The following is a 17294-nucleotide window of genomic DNA, read 5'->3' on the forward strand; positions in this document are numbered from 1 at the left end:
TTCGGGCACAGAATAATCTTGGAAGTTCGGGATTCCTCCAGCGATTTAAAAGGGAGTGGTTACAAGAGAGCCGACATCTGTGTAAGATCCGAAATTGATAGTTACGACATTACTGTAAACAAAAGAGTTACTCTCGTTTTTCTTTAACTATAAATCTCGCTGTTCAACTACAAAATTAAATTATGAAATAAAGATTCTGAAATACGACGTTTATTATTATTCAAGCATCTGGGAAGAGTTTGGTTCCGTTAATGAAATTAAAATTGAATTTATCCAAAACGCACGCATAATAAATTGTCGTTACTTTCTCTAGTTTTGCGGTCTAAATATTTAGTGGTCAAGGTAGGTAAATAGATGCGTACAAAAATTATTCTGTAAAATATGAAATGCATTACTGAAACATGAATAAATTTATTTTGGAGAGCAAATAAATCATCTTATTGGAATTTCTGTTTAAAATTCGTTAATCATACAATATATAGTTTACTTACATAATAGAATTAAATTCTCAAGGTAACCTAATGATAATGAATGTAAAAAAACATTAGGCTAAATCTCGAGATAATTGTTGTTACTGTAAAGTCAATTACACTCATTTTACTTTCAGATTTAAGTGCACACGTGCTGTGATGTTTAAAAAAATATATATTTTGTTTGCCGTTGTAATCTTTCACGATCGTTTTTCAAGATAATATGTTAATTGCGGAAAACCGAAATTTTGTGCGACGAAAACCACAACGGAAAGAAGATCAACTCGAGAAAGTACAAGATTTAATTATATACAACAAATTAGATACACTCTTATAAAACAGCGTTTTTAGAGAATGGCGCTTATTTATGCTCTAGTTTTAGTGAAGTGCACAGTTCAACATGAAACAAGTAGTTGTAAGTACGTAAATTCCATATCGGTCCGACTCTCAGGTTTTCTTTTCTCTTCAGATCTTGTTACTTTTGGTGTTGAAAGACTGTGATGGCGAAATTGTCAAACGTTTTGTCAACGAACAAAACAACACCACTGACGACTCTCTACAAGTTAACGTTAGCGCAGGTTACGGCATTCACTCGGAAAATAGCACCTTCACAACAGTTTTCCCAGTATACAGATTTCAAGAACGCAAAGGTCAAAAAGAAAATGACACCGGTCCACACATACACCCAGATCAAATTTCTCAGCCAAGTCAAACTGTTAAAGAAGTCCTTCCATCACCGGTGTATCAAGTGCACGAAAAGAGTCCAGAGGTACAAGAAAAAAATTTTCATGTGGCTAAAGTTCATAGACATCGTGCGGTAGACAAAAGAATCCGACACAAGACAGAAATGCGCAAACCTGTTAACGATATGGAGCATAAACCGGTGGTTAGACAAGACCCCAAATTGGCGTCGGGTACAAGAATTGTTGAGGTGTTGAGAGTTCCCGCTATGTACGAACTGCGTCTGCAATCCGATCCGCAAAGGCTGGCTGCACTTAACACCGCATGGTTGACCAAGTTGATGAACCAAAACCACTTTAAACGTCCGGCGCTTCAGCCAGCCCCACAGATGAATCCAGGAAAAAATTTTGCTTTACAACCTCAAGCAAGTTCAGTGATTAGTTATGCACAACCACCCGCTGGAAATAGCATTCCGCACCAAAGAGTGGGCGGCCTTTTTCAAAGTTTGAAATCAAAATATGTTAGTCCGAAAGTTACTGGTTACCAGCAAAGTGCAAGTTCGTATGGGGTCAACCAACATAAGTCAACGTTGCACCCTGTAACGCAGGTGCAAAGTCTTGGAGGGTACAAACATAATTATCAGCGCCCACAAAATTATCAAAGTAGCTATCAAAGCAGCTACCAAAGTCAGAACACTGCAACTTCAGGTGGTGAAAGTTCTCTCAAAAAACCGACGCAGGAAACGTCAACTCAAGCTCCTCTAAATTATCATCACTTGAGTAAAGAGATACCATCGGATTATTATCAAAAACCTCAAGCTCTTCACGAAGTACCAGCTCCGGTGTTGAATAAGCATTCCTACAAGCAAGTTTCTTCACCTAAAGTCCAACCAACGGCAGTACCCAGTTTGGTTTATGGTAAACCAATAGATCCTCCTAGTCAATTCTCAACTCAATCTCCTGTTCCAGCTTCTGGTTCATGGAGTCTCCAAGATCAAACTAATCTGAATAGTTTCCAACAAAATAATAATTATCAGTACAACCAAGCACCAGTCGATCCTATTCCTAATTACTACCAACAATCACACTACGACAACCTAAATAGCATCGGACAAGAAAGTCTTGCTAGTCACCACCAACCTCAATATCAAAACAAGAACACATACGATTCCCACGGTTATCAAGGCTACAGGAATGTCCAAACCTACTACAATGATGCAATAGGCGACTCTTTGGATCAAAGTTTGTCAAATGTTAACGGAGGAGTGGCAACTTATTTGAACCATGATGGTACTATGACAGTTTCAAACTTCCATCATAACCCACAGTTGTATCGTCCTCCTGTGGACTACGAAATTCCGGTTTCTGAGAATACAAATTTGGAAAATGGGGGACACGATTTTAACATGATGGGGTATCAAAATCAGAACAACGATTTAACTGACTTTGATAATCAAATGTACCCAGGATACAGCCAAGAGATTCCAGTGACCGAAAATCAAATCGAAACTGCTGACAATCAAGGATATGATCAAGGATATGGGTTGCAAAATCATGCGGATCTTAGCAATTTACTTTTAGCTACAGCGCGGTCAGGCGTCGAAGAAGGACCATCCCAGAAATATGAAGCAGTAAATAATTATGGAAGGAAATATATGGCGAAAAGGTTATACCAAAAACCGTTTAGCCCCATCAAGAGGAACTCCGCACCCGTGGAATATATTCTTTTTGTAAAAGAGAGAAAATTTGGTTAATTTGATACTGTTATTTGAACTGTACATAACGCTAGTTTAATAAATTATTTATTAATTTCAGCTCCATTGAATGAGCAATTAGGATAAGTGAAAAGTATAATTTAATTTTATACAGTGAATGTAATTATCAGACTGTACCCATTATTAATTAATTAAAAATTTGACAGTAAATTGATGACGTTTCGTTCTAACTATTTCGGGTCCAGCGAAATTATTCGTAAAAATGGCTCAGTGCTACATTTCTACCTACCGAAACCACTACAGGTGGAACCAACCAGAAGTTGAGCCTTCGTGAGTGAATAAAACATTCATTCCCATCATTTTTATTCACATTTTAGCTGCAAACCTGTGGAAAAATTTTTGTCGATTAAACTCCCCGAAGACATCTGGATAGAACCTGAAACCACTGAAAGCGTTTTGGTACCACAATTTTTGTTTAACCATTCCGTTCGAGCTTTAACAAATTTCTAATGTTTACAGTTTAGACCAATTCTGCGTGATTTAGCCTGAATCTGTTCGCACTACCGGAACTAATTGTATTTTTAGGCACTTAATTATTATTAAATTAGAAACTATGCGATTAGTGATAGTTCTTTATTCAGAATGACGTACTCATTTCAGCTTTAATGTTTCTTAAAATTGAGGTATTAACCCGAATTTCATTTTCCCGAACGTTTATGAGGTTCATCTTGCTTTAATGACTAATTTCTCTGTAACACAATGTGCGTTTTCTGTGAAATTAGCTGTCTGGACTTAAAATAAACAAAGAGCCATCGCCGAATTACACCTCACAAATCCGTTTTGTTTTGAATTTATTCGCGCAGCAGCCTTAAGATAGTCTTTTTAAAACCAACAGTTTTAATTGCTTTGATTTGATGGTCACTTACACGCGGTGTATTTTAAGCAGATTAATTAGGTACACAAAGAAAATGAATACAAGATAAACACTTTTCATCGATTGAGAAAGCAATTAGAACAAAATTTTGGGCATAGTTGTAAGGTGTGACAATTTTTTTTGTGTACAAACTGTAGCACTCGTTTTTGACTCAAGTTGCAAAGTGTCGTGTTCATAAATTATTCCTTTGTTGAATAGTGTAATTTTTTTATTGTTTATTGAACAAATTGCATTAATAATAATTAATAATTTCTGTTTTATTTTCACTACATATTTTCCAAAACTATTGTATCGACAAATCAATTGTTAGAATAATTTTTTAGACCACTGAAACTTACAAAAATTTAAAATAATGAAATTCACCTAATCTCTCTCAAGAGATAGTTATTAATAAAGATTTATTTTACATTTATTTATTTATTATTTTTTTTTGAAAAAAGCTGATGAAAAATACGTATTTAAATATATTGTATCAACATTAAGAAAGTATAAATTTCTTGTCTCACAAATTTGGAAGATGAATTAGAATAAATATCAAATCGCAGAACAACACATAAAGTCAGAAAATGGTTTAAAATTTTCAAATAATTTAAAACATTCTAGTTTTTTCAGTGTTATTAAAAGACAAAGAAGCCAAAATTAAATCAAAATTAGTTCTATTCACTGTATTTTTAAAGTCTTATTGTTATATATTTGTTTTTTAATAAAGAATCCATAATTTGTTTTTAATAAAAGTACACCATCTATCTCAATAATCTTCTACGTGAATCACTGCTTTATTTTTCGTGTACTTTACAATCTTGACATTAAAAAATTGGTCGAAAGTTATTTAGACTGAACTTTCATCGCACGTGAAGTCAAATATTCAAACAAATTCGATATCTTAGAAAAAATAAATTTCGGCAACGACAGGATTCGAATTAAGGCGCACGCGACAAATATTGCACAAACACTTCTGTAAAATAGTTGTGATTAAATATTAAGGCGGATTCATAAACTGCAAATATACGAGTAGATTATTTTAGAAAATTTAAGTAATATTTAATGTAAAGAATTTTGAGGTGAGGTCATAAAGTTGTTGGTGGATATGATTACACAAATTTTGTTTAGTAGATTCGGAGATTAGCTGTAAAAAAATCTGCAGGCACCACACAGGTAGATAGACGGAAACGGGAGACGTACTCAAGGGGTTATGAAACGTCGAAAGAACATGAAACTAGCTAATCGTTGGATGGACCCTATTACAGTACTTGCGTACACTCAGAAAGTAACAATGTCGAAAATTGAAATAAGTTCATATATTTTTTGTAATTTTATAATGTAAAATATGTACATAAAAAAACGCGTTAACCATTTACAAGATTTATAAAAATTGAAGTTTTAGCTTAAAATGTTTGTTTAGGAAGTTTCGATGTTTTTTAATTCCAAAATTTTTTATTGTAAAATATACAATACTTAATACAGTAATTTAAACAAATAATTTTAATACATATTTTGTAATGTGTGCGTAAATTAATGTACTTATATAAATCTTCCAAATTTTATTTCCCAAACGTAAGCGAAGGAAGTATTGTAATCGAGTACGTCGGTCGACTCTCTACTTTTACATTTTCACGACCTTTCATGCCTCCTAGAGTACGAAGAAATAGAATTTCCGTTTGTCTGTCTGTCTGTTCGTCTGTCTGTCCGTCCATCCGTCTGTCTGCCGGCCCGAATTTTTACTAGACACATCTCCGAAAGTACTGGGCCGATTGTTGTCAAATTTTGTATTTGTATTGGGAATATCATGTAGATAGTAAAACGCTAACCAAAATGTGTCTAATTACTCCCACCAATAATGTGATGAGGTCACTTCAAGATTGTACATTACTATGGGTTTTAAATTGTATAAAATAACATAGTCCTACCTGTGTTGAATTTTTACCCAAAACGTCCAAAAAAAAAAAATCAAAATTCTAAAACAACATTTTGCAATTTAATTTTGAATCTGGAAACCGAATGCTCTGAAATCTTGTAGATATTTTAAAGTTATAATAAGCATGATAAATTTTTAATCAAAATATATTTGCTTATCCTCTCCAAAAAATTGATGACGTCAGCTCAAAATTTTACCGAATAAGTCTAAAATGTTCAAAATATCTATATCTATAAAATCTATAATTGTGAGTTATCAACCCGTTCATATTTTTTGGATTTGCTTATACAGTCTGTCTCAAAAAAATTAATGAATGCGTGAATTTATTTTATTTACGTTTACTCAAACATTAGTATTTTTATTTTAGTTTATAATGGTTGCCATAAAAAACAATAAAATTTGCAAAATCAAATCTTTTAATTTTTCAAAAGAACTGGATTTGACAAGCTGTGTTTTATGGGTGAGGGAAGTTCTGTCGAAGTATTCTCCGACCAATTTTTTATCCATTTAACCAATGTCTAATTTCATATTTTCCTGTTTATCTGTCGTATGTTTCTGTGTCTCCTGTTGGCGGATTCACTAAACAATTATTCTCGGAAACTATAGGATAGATTGTTGTAAAATTTTAGATTTATTTTGAAGATATGACGTTAATTTCAAAAATTTAATAAACAAAATAAAAATAATTTTTGGAAAAAAATATTTAAAGTGTTCTTCCATGCAGACTTTTTTTTTAAGTTTATATAGGGTGTCTGAAAAATAAATAAATGGAGTATGTATTTCATTTTATTGATTAAATCAAAAGTGGTTTATCTCATTATCATCGAATAATTTAATAAAGGCTTGCGCCCAAATGAGCAAGACATGGGGTTTCAAAATTTGAATTTTTCTTGTACCTACTTATATATTTGACCATATATAGAATACGAAAGAATCTCAGATCATATCAGATCAGGTCAGGTCAGTTCAGGTCAGGTCAATTCTTATACAGGATCGCTAGAATGTGCGAAAACTGAAATTAGGTATATGGATACATAAAGAAGTTGTGGTCTAATTATTCGTCAACAAATTTTTTTTTTTTCCATCAGTCTTACCTTAGCAGGTACTAGCCCCGCCTACCCACCTTCTATTTTCCTAAAGGGTATGTCATTTGCCAAAATCAGACTTAGCTTCGCAAGTACTAGCCTCGCCCAACTGGCCTTTTCACATTCTAACGACCAATTTTATTTCTGTTCAGTATAAGGTCCACCTTTCATTCAGAGCAGATAAAATTAATCAGTGAAATGGAGGAGGGTGGGCGGGCGGGGTTAATTATATCTATATTCTTCTATAGAATGGGAGTGGGAACTAACTAAAAGTAAAAAAGTAGCAATTTAAATATTCCATAAATATCTTATTTATCTTGTTAGGATCAGTCTAAATACATTTTGTATCACGTTAAAAATTGCAGAAAGCACTTTGAAAACAGTGCATATTTTGTAAAAATGTAAAAAACTTCGGGAAAACTTTGTGCATATAAATCCGGACTCTACTTAGGAGCAAGCAATGGCCCCGCCCACCCACCCGCTCTTCATTCTAGTGACTACTTTTAATATTATTCAGTCTGATCTTAGCAAGTACTAGCCCCGCCCACCCGCCCTCTATTTTCTTAGAGAGTGTCATTTGCCAAAATTAGTCTAACCTTAGCTGGTATTAGACCCACCCCCACCCACCCACTATTTTCTTAGAGAGTATGTCATTTGCCAAAATCTATCTTATCTTAGCAAATACTAATTCACTACTTAATGCTTGTACCTTTTTTATTCACAATAATTTATCCATAATTTTCTTCATTTGATAGTATCACAAAAAATTTAAAAATGAAACTACTGAACCGCTTGTTATCAAATTTTATATGTCGTCTGAAATTTGTTTGATCACCCCAGCAACAACGGGATAACGTTGTCTCGAAAATTTACAATAGTACATGTTATTAAATTTTATAAAGTAACATACTTCTGCACTTGTGGTTTATGAATCCGTGTTGAGATTTTACCCTATACATTCATATTTAAAAAATAAATAAAATTAACTTAAATAAATAATTTAACTTTGAAACTTTCTTATGTCATCGTAAGCATGGTACATCGTTAACCAAAATGTATTCGTTTATCCCCTTCTCAAAAACTGATGACGTCATCTCAAAATTTTATTAAGAAAATTTCACAAACAATTCTTTAGTTAAATCACCTACACTTATGTGGGTTGTTACAACAAAAAATTAAATTCATTTATACAACGTTTCGACTTCTTTAAGTAATTAAGTTTCAGAGGCGCGGAAATTTCTGTGCAAATAATTTTGGAATATTTTTTTAAATTTGTTCGATGAATATTGGAATATATTGGAATTAAGTAAACACTTAATATTAAACTGTTTCCAAAAAATACGTCAACCAAACTTGAAAATCCATCAGTTCAATAAAATACCTATAATAAAAATTCTTAGTTTAAATTTTTTTGCGTTTTTCAAAAAGTTTGGGTGGATTAAATCTTTATATGGTAAACATGTTTTCACTCTTATGGGTGTAAGAATGCTACAAAACAATATTATACAAATTTGAGCCCATTTCATAGAAGAAAATAAATAAATTTGAAAGTTCCGTAACACGTTTTTTTAGTATTTTTGTATTTTTTCAATAACATAATTTATTAAATAATCATAATTTTTAGGAGGATGAGGATATGCTACGCCGAATAAAGAAAACTAACCTCAAACGGATGATTAGCACTTACCAAATATCCTACTGCAAAGACAGTAAGTCCTCCACAAATTAAAACCACAAATTTGACCATACCTTTTTAGTGGTAGCAAAATTTACCGGAGAGCCCATCGAAAGCTCTTTCGAGAATCAGCTCCTCGAGTACAGCCAGAAGCTATACGAACCTGAATCTCGGTCGAAAATCTCTCCTCCATTGCCGGGAACTAGGAAAGGTAATATTTTTGGAACGATAAAGTCCCCAAATTTGCCACGGTTTGGGTTTGGCCCAACTCCAGCTCAAACCATCACTAACTATTTCACTAGAAGATATATGAACGTCACCGTGTGAGGTGTATGCCCGAGGCATGTCTTTGCAGGAATTTTCTCTGATTTATACGATATTTTGGCGTTTTTAATTTTCCACGAAATATGGCGGGCTGTAGGTGTCAAAAAAGCAGTTTGTTGTTTTACGAGGAAATTGTAAATCGTTAGGTGGTGCTGAAACATCAACGTCGTCTTGGAGTCTGGTCTAGTGAAAAAGCACATTTTGTTCTTGGTAATACTGTTATAATGTGGGGATTTTATTAAAGCCGAGCTTCTATTTATACATGCAGTTGGGTATTTCAGATGGCCTAATAACGTTTTCAAGTCGAGCCGACGGACTTTTTATAACGTTGCGAAAAACTTTTATAACACGGTCGTTTCTTGATTTGTAGTTTTTGGCTATATTCGTCCGAGTTGGAATTACATACCATTAACAAATTATCAGTACAATTTTGGAAGAACGGCGTACGAGATTTTAAAGCGGAATTTGAAGAGAGGAGCTGAGGCACTTCGTAACCCCCAAAGTGGAGAAAATGATAATCCTGTTGTCGACGGTGAAGAAAAGAAGAAACATGAGATCGCCGAGGCGACTTGCGATTGCAGATGTTGCGTGAAGAAATTAAAAAAAAAGAATAAATGTTCGTAGCTTTTATTGTGCTTTATTTCGCACGCACAAAACTCGCAGTATTTATTTATTTAAAGTATTAAAACTGAGTGCGAATTATCGGTAGTTCTGTTTCTTACGGGTGAGTTTTATGGGTCGTAATGTACCTAATCACCACCAACTGGAAGTTTTTTATCCGAATTTCAGAAGCCATTTATTGACTGTCATATCTACGACGAAATGCCGTTATCGCCTTGAAAATGTCTGGCCAAATAATTGAAAATTAACTTGACCAATGACGATTTAGCACGGAAACATGGCCAATCTGTATCTAAAATTAACATACTCTCTTGTACACATATCAGCTCTATAAATACGTTTTCAGTTGCATATCATACACGTTAGTGACGTCAGACTGAAAACCAGTGAAATCAATTTATGCCCTCATTTATCATGATTAGTCTGAAGCAGTTTTCAGCACGTTTAATTGGTAATTATTTGATTTTTTTCGGAAAACGTTTACGACTTTTGCACAGGAAATTTTTCATCATAAGGATGACATTAAACTGGTATGAAATATGAAAAAAATCTTACTTTTTATTACTGTTTATTTTTATAAGCATATTCTCAGAAATATAAAAATGTAACACTATGCGTAACTTTGTTACGTAAATGATGACAGATAAATAATCGGGAAATTTTTCTTAACCGTTATTTCATTTTTTTTCACGGGTCGACAACTTCCACTATTAAAAAGAGAATGATTGGGAGGGAAGTATTCATACGTCGCCGACTTCCTATAGTTTATTTTATTTATATGTGTGCATTTCTAAACATACACCAGCCGTTATTTAAATATTTATTGATATTTTCGTGTAACTTGAAATTACGTTCACATTTCACAAAGCAAACATAAACATATGTCAAAATATTTCGATTGAATAATTCTTCATAAAAAAATTCTGTGTATCTCTTGCGATACATGTTTGTCAGATATTTATGTCAATAAATCTACATTGCTTGTAATGACATTTTTCTTGTCTGAAAATACCAGGTGTGTCAGCAAAGTTATCCGTACAAGTGAAATTGTACATATATTTGCGCTAAATTAACTTAATTACATATTAAACGAAACCAGCAAAAAGGAAAGCAAAAATCTTGAATATTTTGGTCTGTGGATCTTTTAGCAAACATTACCGTGGTTCCAGCGTCGGGTTTTTAGTAGACAGACTGAAGTAAATTCAACAGATAAACGTATTTACAATTTTTAATAAAACGTACTTAAAATTTTAGGGTAGAAGGCCTTTAATATTAATATTTATTAGTTAGAATAATTTTCTGTATGGAGTTTTAAAAAAGAAATGAAATGTTTAGATGTATTTTTCACACTTAGTCCAGTCATTTTAGGATAAAAAAGGGATCAATCTCGGAATGAGAGATAATAAGCTGAATTTTTGTATACACCTTAATTTTGGCGTTTTAAAAGTTGTGTCAAAAGTCTCATAAAATCTCGTGTCTGCGTCGTAAGTTATTCAAGGTCAAAGATGAAGAAAAATAGTTTTTTGCGATTATCTCGGTTTCTATTGCTCCAGTGATATTAACATCTATTATCATAATTGTAGAGCACAAAATTTGGGACAAATTTTATTTGACATATTTTTTCATGCGCTCAATCATTTTTGAGATAGAGGGCAGTGAGCGCGCAGCGCTCATCCATACTTACTGTAATGCAATCAACCGTGAATATCTATTAATACTACCTTGAATTTTGAAAAATTTATATTATTTATCAATTAATACATTGTATTTAAACATTTTACATATTTTCAACATATTCACTGAATAATACTTACCTACTTTGTGTAATTAAAAACGCATTTAATGAAATATTTATTGTATATCTCAATTTATTTACATATATCTTTAAAATGTGTAAGGTTTTAAATACTTATTTTTCTATCGTGATTATAACTGGAAGGTCTGGAAACAACGATTCAGGGCACCGAGGATGATGACGATGAAACAGAAATTCCCAAACGTCCAGAAGATGACGGTGAAGAAGAAGAAAATTAATACTTTTGTTCTTTAAATTATTAAAGATTTCTAGATTTTCACTGCAATTCAATTTCAATCGTAAGAAATGTACAGGTACTGAACAAAGATAAAATTAAAATATATTAACTCGTTTTACTTCCTTAAATTTTTACTTTGAAAAAATTAATATAACTTTTAGATATATAATAATATAACAAGTTTAATATATTATCTAATATATAAAAAGTTACACATTTGAAAGATAAAGTACTTAGTTATTTTTCTACTTAAAATCTACTTTCAATAAATTAAGATATACATACATACAATAAGTGTTTCATTTAAAGAGTTTTTAATTCCACAAAGTAGGTAAGTATCATTATCATTAAATGAATGTATTGAAAATATGTAAAATGTTATTAAATGCAATGTATTAACTGATAAATAATACAAATTATTCATATTAAAGGTAGTATTCACAGATATTCACGGTTGATTGCATTACAGTACGTATGGATGAGCGCTGGGCGCTCACTGCCCTCTATCTCAAAAACGATTGAGCGCATGAAAAAATGTTTCAAATAAAATTTGTCCCAAATTTTATGCTCTACAATTACGATAATAGATGTTAACATAATTGGAGCAATAGAAACCGAGATAATCGCAAAAAACTGTTTTTCTTCACCTTTGACCTTGAATAACTTACGACGCAGACACGAGATTTTATGAGACTTTTGAGACAACTTTTAGAACGCTAAAATGAAGGTATATACGAAAATTCAGCTTATTACCTCTCATTCCGAGGTTGATCGCTAATTTGACTGGACTAACTTCGCATCAGTAACGAATACATTTAAATGACGCTGAGATTGAGAGTTTATGACAAGCAGTTTTAAGATTTTGCAGATGTGATAATGGAGCAAGAATTCAAATCAAAATACTACTTGAAAACGAATAGTGTAAACAAGTTTTTTTATTTTTTCCAGCAGCTTTCCTTGTTTAACACAGTTTTTTTTTACATTCTTAGTTCCGAAGCATAAGTGGAAAAGAAATCGAGTTCATCTAGCGACTGGTTACTTTCATGTTTTCTCGGCGTTTTATGAGTCCAAGAGTACGAAAAAATAGGTCTCCGTTGCCGACTGTCTGTCTGTCGTCTGATCGAGATAATCCCCGAGACTACTGGACCATTTAATTTTATAAAATATTTGTGTTTTATAAATTTACCTTGGTTTTGTTTATTATTATTATATTTTTATTGTTTAATCCGTCTTGTTCTCTAGAGAGATAATACGAATCTCTATAAGCACAGTCATGGTTTAGCGGTAGCGATTCATCCTATTTTCCCAAAAATTTAATACCTCTTTACCTATAGTTTACAGTTTACATAGCTTTATTTTGACTTATAGGAAAAAAATAAGGAAAAATAAAAATGAAAAGTAAAAAAGTCACTGTAGGATTCAAACCCACGCCTCCCACTTTCCGGGTATTCTACGAACGATCATTGTTATTCTTATTATCGCAATGAGACATTCGTAAACGAAGAGTGTGTGTTTTCTGTAACGGCTTGTAAGCAAGAATATCTGGCCAAATACCGTAATTTAATAATTCAAGAAACATCGTTAGCAGCTCACATTAGAAATGTAATCAACAGATTTGTTCGAACTGGCAGTGTCAACACAGATAAGTCTCCTGGAAGACCTGGAGTATCTGAGGAAGTTGTTGATGATTTGAGACAACGTGAGCAGAATCCGTAAACATCTTTGACAAGATTTCTTCAGCAGTCAGGAGTTCCTGTTGCAACATGAAATTGAATAATGGGTATTGACGAAAGGATTACAGAACATTTTTGAAATGAAAAAGGGACTGAACAAGTATCTTGAACAAAATGGTGAACATTTTCAACACAGTTACAGATGCGTGTGGTCTGTGTTATGCGTCCTTGTGCATTTAGTAAAGTCCAAATCTGAGAGGCGGCACGTATCCATGACCTACTTCGACCCTGTAATCATTCATAGAAACCCTGTATTTTTTAAGACTGATTTAAATATTACACCAACAGTCAAATTATTTTTTTGGCATCAATTACATTTAGAATTCTGTAATATTCATTATTAAATAGTTACACCGTTATCTTCAGTTTCATCAATTTCTCTGGATAAATAAAAAAGTTAAAATTCCCTTATAATTTATTTTAAAACTTAACTTTTTTATGTGAGGGTAGAAGTTACAAAGAGAAACTTAAATGAGTAGTAGGAGAACAAAAAATTGTTATAGAACATTTTTAAAACTATTAAAGGTTGCTAAAAAGGATGGAATCGCGAATGTAATATCAGACTTTGTAAAACGTGAATTCTATAAAACGTGATTTTATACTTATTTTTACTTTCCGACCGTAAGCTAAGGAAGTATAGTAATCGAGTCCATCGGCCGAATTGCCACTTTCATATTTTCTCGACGTGTCATGACCTCTAGACTACGAAAAAAGTAATCTCCCGCTTCCGTCTGTCTGTCTGGTGTCTGTATCCATTTTTATTAGACAATTAATCTCCGAAACTACTGGACCAATTGTTGGCAAATTTTATTTTAATTAAAGATTTCCCACGTGTTGTATTATTTTACTTACTTTTCCGTTTTCTCGACTGTCGTTTCTCTGTCTGTCTGTCTGTCTGTCCCGACTTTTATTAAACAGATAATCTCCGAAAGTACTGAGCCGATAGTTGTAAAATTTTGTATTTATATTAGGCATGTCATGTAGATGGTTAAATACTTACTAAAATTTGGCTAAACATCCCCACCAGCAATGGGATGACGTCATCTCCAAAATTTTTATCCTAGACATCCAGAATTTTTTGGAAAAAGTGATTAACAATATTTTGCAATATAACTTTGAAACTGCAAAACCGAATGCTTTGAAATCTGGAAAATATTTTAAGCATATCGTAGTTATAGTAAATCGTTAAGCAAAATTTATTCGTTTATCCCCTCCCAAAAAATTTAACTGATAAAACTCATCTCAAAATTTGGCCGAGTAAATCCTATCCAAAATGTGCAAAACATGATGAGTTTTTTCTTGTGATTTATCATTGCTTTGAAAGTTTTTACATTTTTTATACAGGGTAAATCAGAAACGGCTCACTCCGTTTTCCTGAAAATTTGGGAGTACAATACTGTTATCATTAGTATTACACTGCAGTACTGCACCTATCCAAAGTGATATATATGTCTTTGTAAAAATGTTGATGACGTCATCACAAAATTTTGTTAAGGGAAAGCTCATTTAGAACGTACGTCCAGCACGCTTCTTTACATTTATTTTAACGTTACATACATATCTTTATTTTAAACTTATAAGGATTCTCATAAAAAAAATCAAATTCGCATAATCAAATTTTATCATTTATCGAAAAAGCTGGATTTGTTTTACCGTATTTCAGGGGCGAGGGCAATGCTGTCGAAATAACCTTCGACCAATTTTTTTTTCAATAATTTGATTTGTACAATAGTTTAGCTATTCATTCTTCAATACCTTTAATTTTTACCGTTTCCGAATGTCTGTCTGTCTGTTTATCTATCTGTTTGTCTGGCATCTGTACAGATTTTTATTTGATAGATAATCTCGAAAAAATTGTTGTACCTAATTTTTTTTACTTTGATGGTATAAATATCTTTTTAGAATATAATTATCTAAACGATCCAGGAATAAAAATGTTTTTATTAATTATGTGTACACTGTAAGTCTGTTTTATTGTAGTAAATCTGAATTTTAATGATTTAAAAAGGCAGCAAAATTAGTTTTTTTGCATTAATCACACGTTCCTATTCAGGATGTCCCACGAGTCTGATGGTATATGATAACGCATTCATTATAATTTTTTTTAAGTAATTAAATAGTACCAGCTGATTTTTAATTTCTGGTCTAGTGACCAATTTCACTGTTGACGTAAGCGTCATGGGTAACTAGAGCAGAAATTTAAAAAATCACATTTAGAACAACAATTTACAATAATTTCAAATATACAAGTGTTCCATTTAAACGCTACAGACAAAAATTTTGCTGTTTTAAGTGAACATCCTATGTATTTCTGTAGATTTAGAATCTTTACGAAAAACGGGAGAACGATATCACATACAGATATATGTTTGCAGAAAAAATTCCTTTTGTACCGTTTTTACTTTAGTGCGAACTAGGAAAGTATTGTAATAGATCCTATTTGGTTAATTTCATGTTTTCTCGACGTTTCGGGGCCCCTAGAATTGATTAGATATATTAGACTAAAAGGGCTGTTGTCCGCAGCGTCGCTTGCGTGGATTTCGCAATTAAGACACATCATTTTTCAATTTTTCATCCCGGTCACCCTGGCTCTAGGTCCGCCCCCTATTCTGTGAACCCTTCTAACTTAAAAACTCACAGGACTCCACACAAATTTTCAATTCAATCAATTTTATTTTACCCTTTTAGGAGCAGAATTTCCAAAAAAACTTCCTTAGTGAGTGCTTATAACACAAAAAGAACCTACTGTCCAAATTTCATATTTCTAGCTTAAGTAGTTTAAGCTCTGCGTTTAATCAGTCAGTCTGTCAGTCAGGACAAACACTTTTATATATTAAAATAAGAAATCTCCAAAACTTGAAAAATTGTTATGAAATTTTATTCTGATTCTGAGAATGTCGTATTCTAAAATTTTAATCAGTAAATCCTTTTCAAAACCTTCAAAATAACAGGCTTCTATACAATAATCTATTAATTCGTAATTTTTTATGTCTGTCGGTGACTGAGAAAGATCCAAAACACTTTTACATCTACTTTAGAAATCACAAAACCAATAATCTGAAATTTTGACAAAATGACAACATTGCAGGGTAAGGACTAATGACTAAAATTTATATATTCATCCCCTTGAAGGAGTTATTATTGTCATGTTAATTTATTAACTTACAAGCTAGAAGTATTGTAATAGGTCCCGATTGATGGCCTAGTTTCATATTTTTTTAATGTTTCATGATCCTTAGAGTTTGACACAACAGATCTCTCGGTCCCGTTTGTCTGTTTACCGTGTGTGTCCATTTTAAATAGACATATCATCTTCGAAACTACCGGATTGATTGTCGTCAAATTTTATAAGTATATCATATGTATGTATTGTTACGAAATAAACCCATACACCGCCCCGGTACGACGCCTATGGGTTTTCTAGTATGTGCGGCGATGATGGGTGACTCATCATCGGTTACGGCAGCCGGGCGGCTGAAGTATCGTTAGCGATCCATCCAGAGAAACGTATGAATTTAAGTAGAAGCCACCGTCGGGAACGATTATTTAGTTAACGAACCAAGTCGAAGACAGAGTCCAGTCAAGTTGCACCGGAATTATTTTGTAAATAATCGTTGTATAATCAGTCGAACAAGTTTGAGTTATTGAGAAATAAATTGTTGAGTTTTACCCACGCCGATTTTAAACACCCATACATCGTAACAGTATGTTATGAATATCATGTAGGTGCTAAAATGCTAAACAATTTTTATCTAATCACTTTGATCACGTTACCTTAAAATTTTGTATAATAGATTTTATTTAAATTTTATAAAATAATATACCCCTACACTTGTAGTTTATGAATCCTCCTTGATTTTTAATCAGTTGCCAGGAAAGTTTTTTTCTAAATGACGTTACACATTTTTTTGAGTTATTAACAAATGTGATAGTAAAAGAAAGCTTACTTATAGCTTATAGGTTATAAGTGAGTATGTTTTAAAATATGGGATTTGTCATTTTAAAAATACTAAAGAACTGACAATTGAAATTTGCAAATTTGATCACTTTGGATAAACATGTTAAAATACTTCTACTACACTATATAATTTTTGCGTTTACCAAGGGCA

At 32.5% G+C, this 17294-nt stretch overlaps 2 protein-coding genes across 2 annotated transcripts; both read left to right on the forward strand.

Moving 5' to 3' along the window:
* The first annotated feature begins 857 nt into the window (after positions 1–857).
* On the forward strand, positions 858–2981 carry LOC135146242 (uncharacterized). Its single transcript, XM_064078436.1, has 2 exons — positions 858–885; positions 940–2981. Exons 1-2 carry the CDS (start codon positions 871–873, stop codon positions 2902–2904), a joined length of 1980 nt encoding a protein of 659 aa, XP_063934506.1. The 5' UTR covers positions 858–870; the 3' UTR covers positions 2905–2981.
* Positions 2982–3079: 98 nt separating this feature from the next.
* On the forward strand, positions 3080–9426 carry LOC135146336 (uncharacterized). Its single transcript, XM_064078538.1, has 5 exons — positions 3080–3195; positions 3243–3324; positions 8424–8508; positions 8557–8685; positions 9169–9426. The coding sequence occupies exons 1-5, from the start codon at positions 3128–3130 to the stop codon at positions 9420–9422; spliced, it is 618 nt and encodes a 205-aa protein (XP_063934608.1). The 5' UTR covers positions 3080–3127; the 3' UTR covers positions 9423–9426.
* The last annotated feature ends 7868 nt before the right edge of the window (positions 9427–17294 follow it).

This window comes from Zophobas morio, unplaced genomic scaffold (assembly GCF_036711695.1).
Source record: "Zophobas morio isolate AGI-343-1 ecotype UQ-CSIRO unplaced genomic scaffold, CSIRO_AGI_Zmor_V1 ptg000002l, whole genome shotgun sequence".
Taxonomy (NCBI): domain Eukaryota; kingdom Metazoa; phylum Arthropoda; class Insecta; order Coleoptera; family Tenebrionidae; genus Zophobas; species Zophobas morio.

Excerpts from the sequence above, each read along its gene's own strand:
- LOC135146336 (XM_064078538.1), top strand. The coding sequence starts at position 3,128 with ATGGCTCAGTGCTACATTTCTACCTACCGAAACCACTACAGGTGGAAC. Across the intron at positions 3,196-3,242 it reads CAACCAGAAGTTGAGCCTTC|CTGCAAACCTGTGGAAAAAT; the intron begins GTGAGTGAATAA and ends TTCACATTTTAG. Across the intron at positions 3,325-8,423 it reads AAACCACTGAAAGCGTTTTG|GAGGATGAGGATATGCTACG; the intron begins GTACCACAATTT and ends CATAATTTTTAG.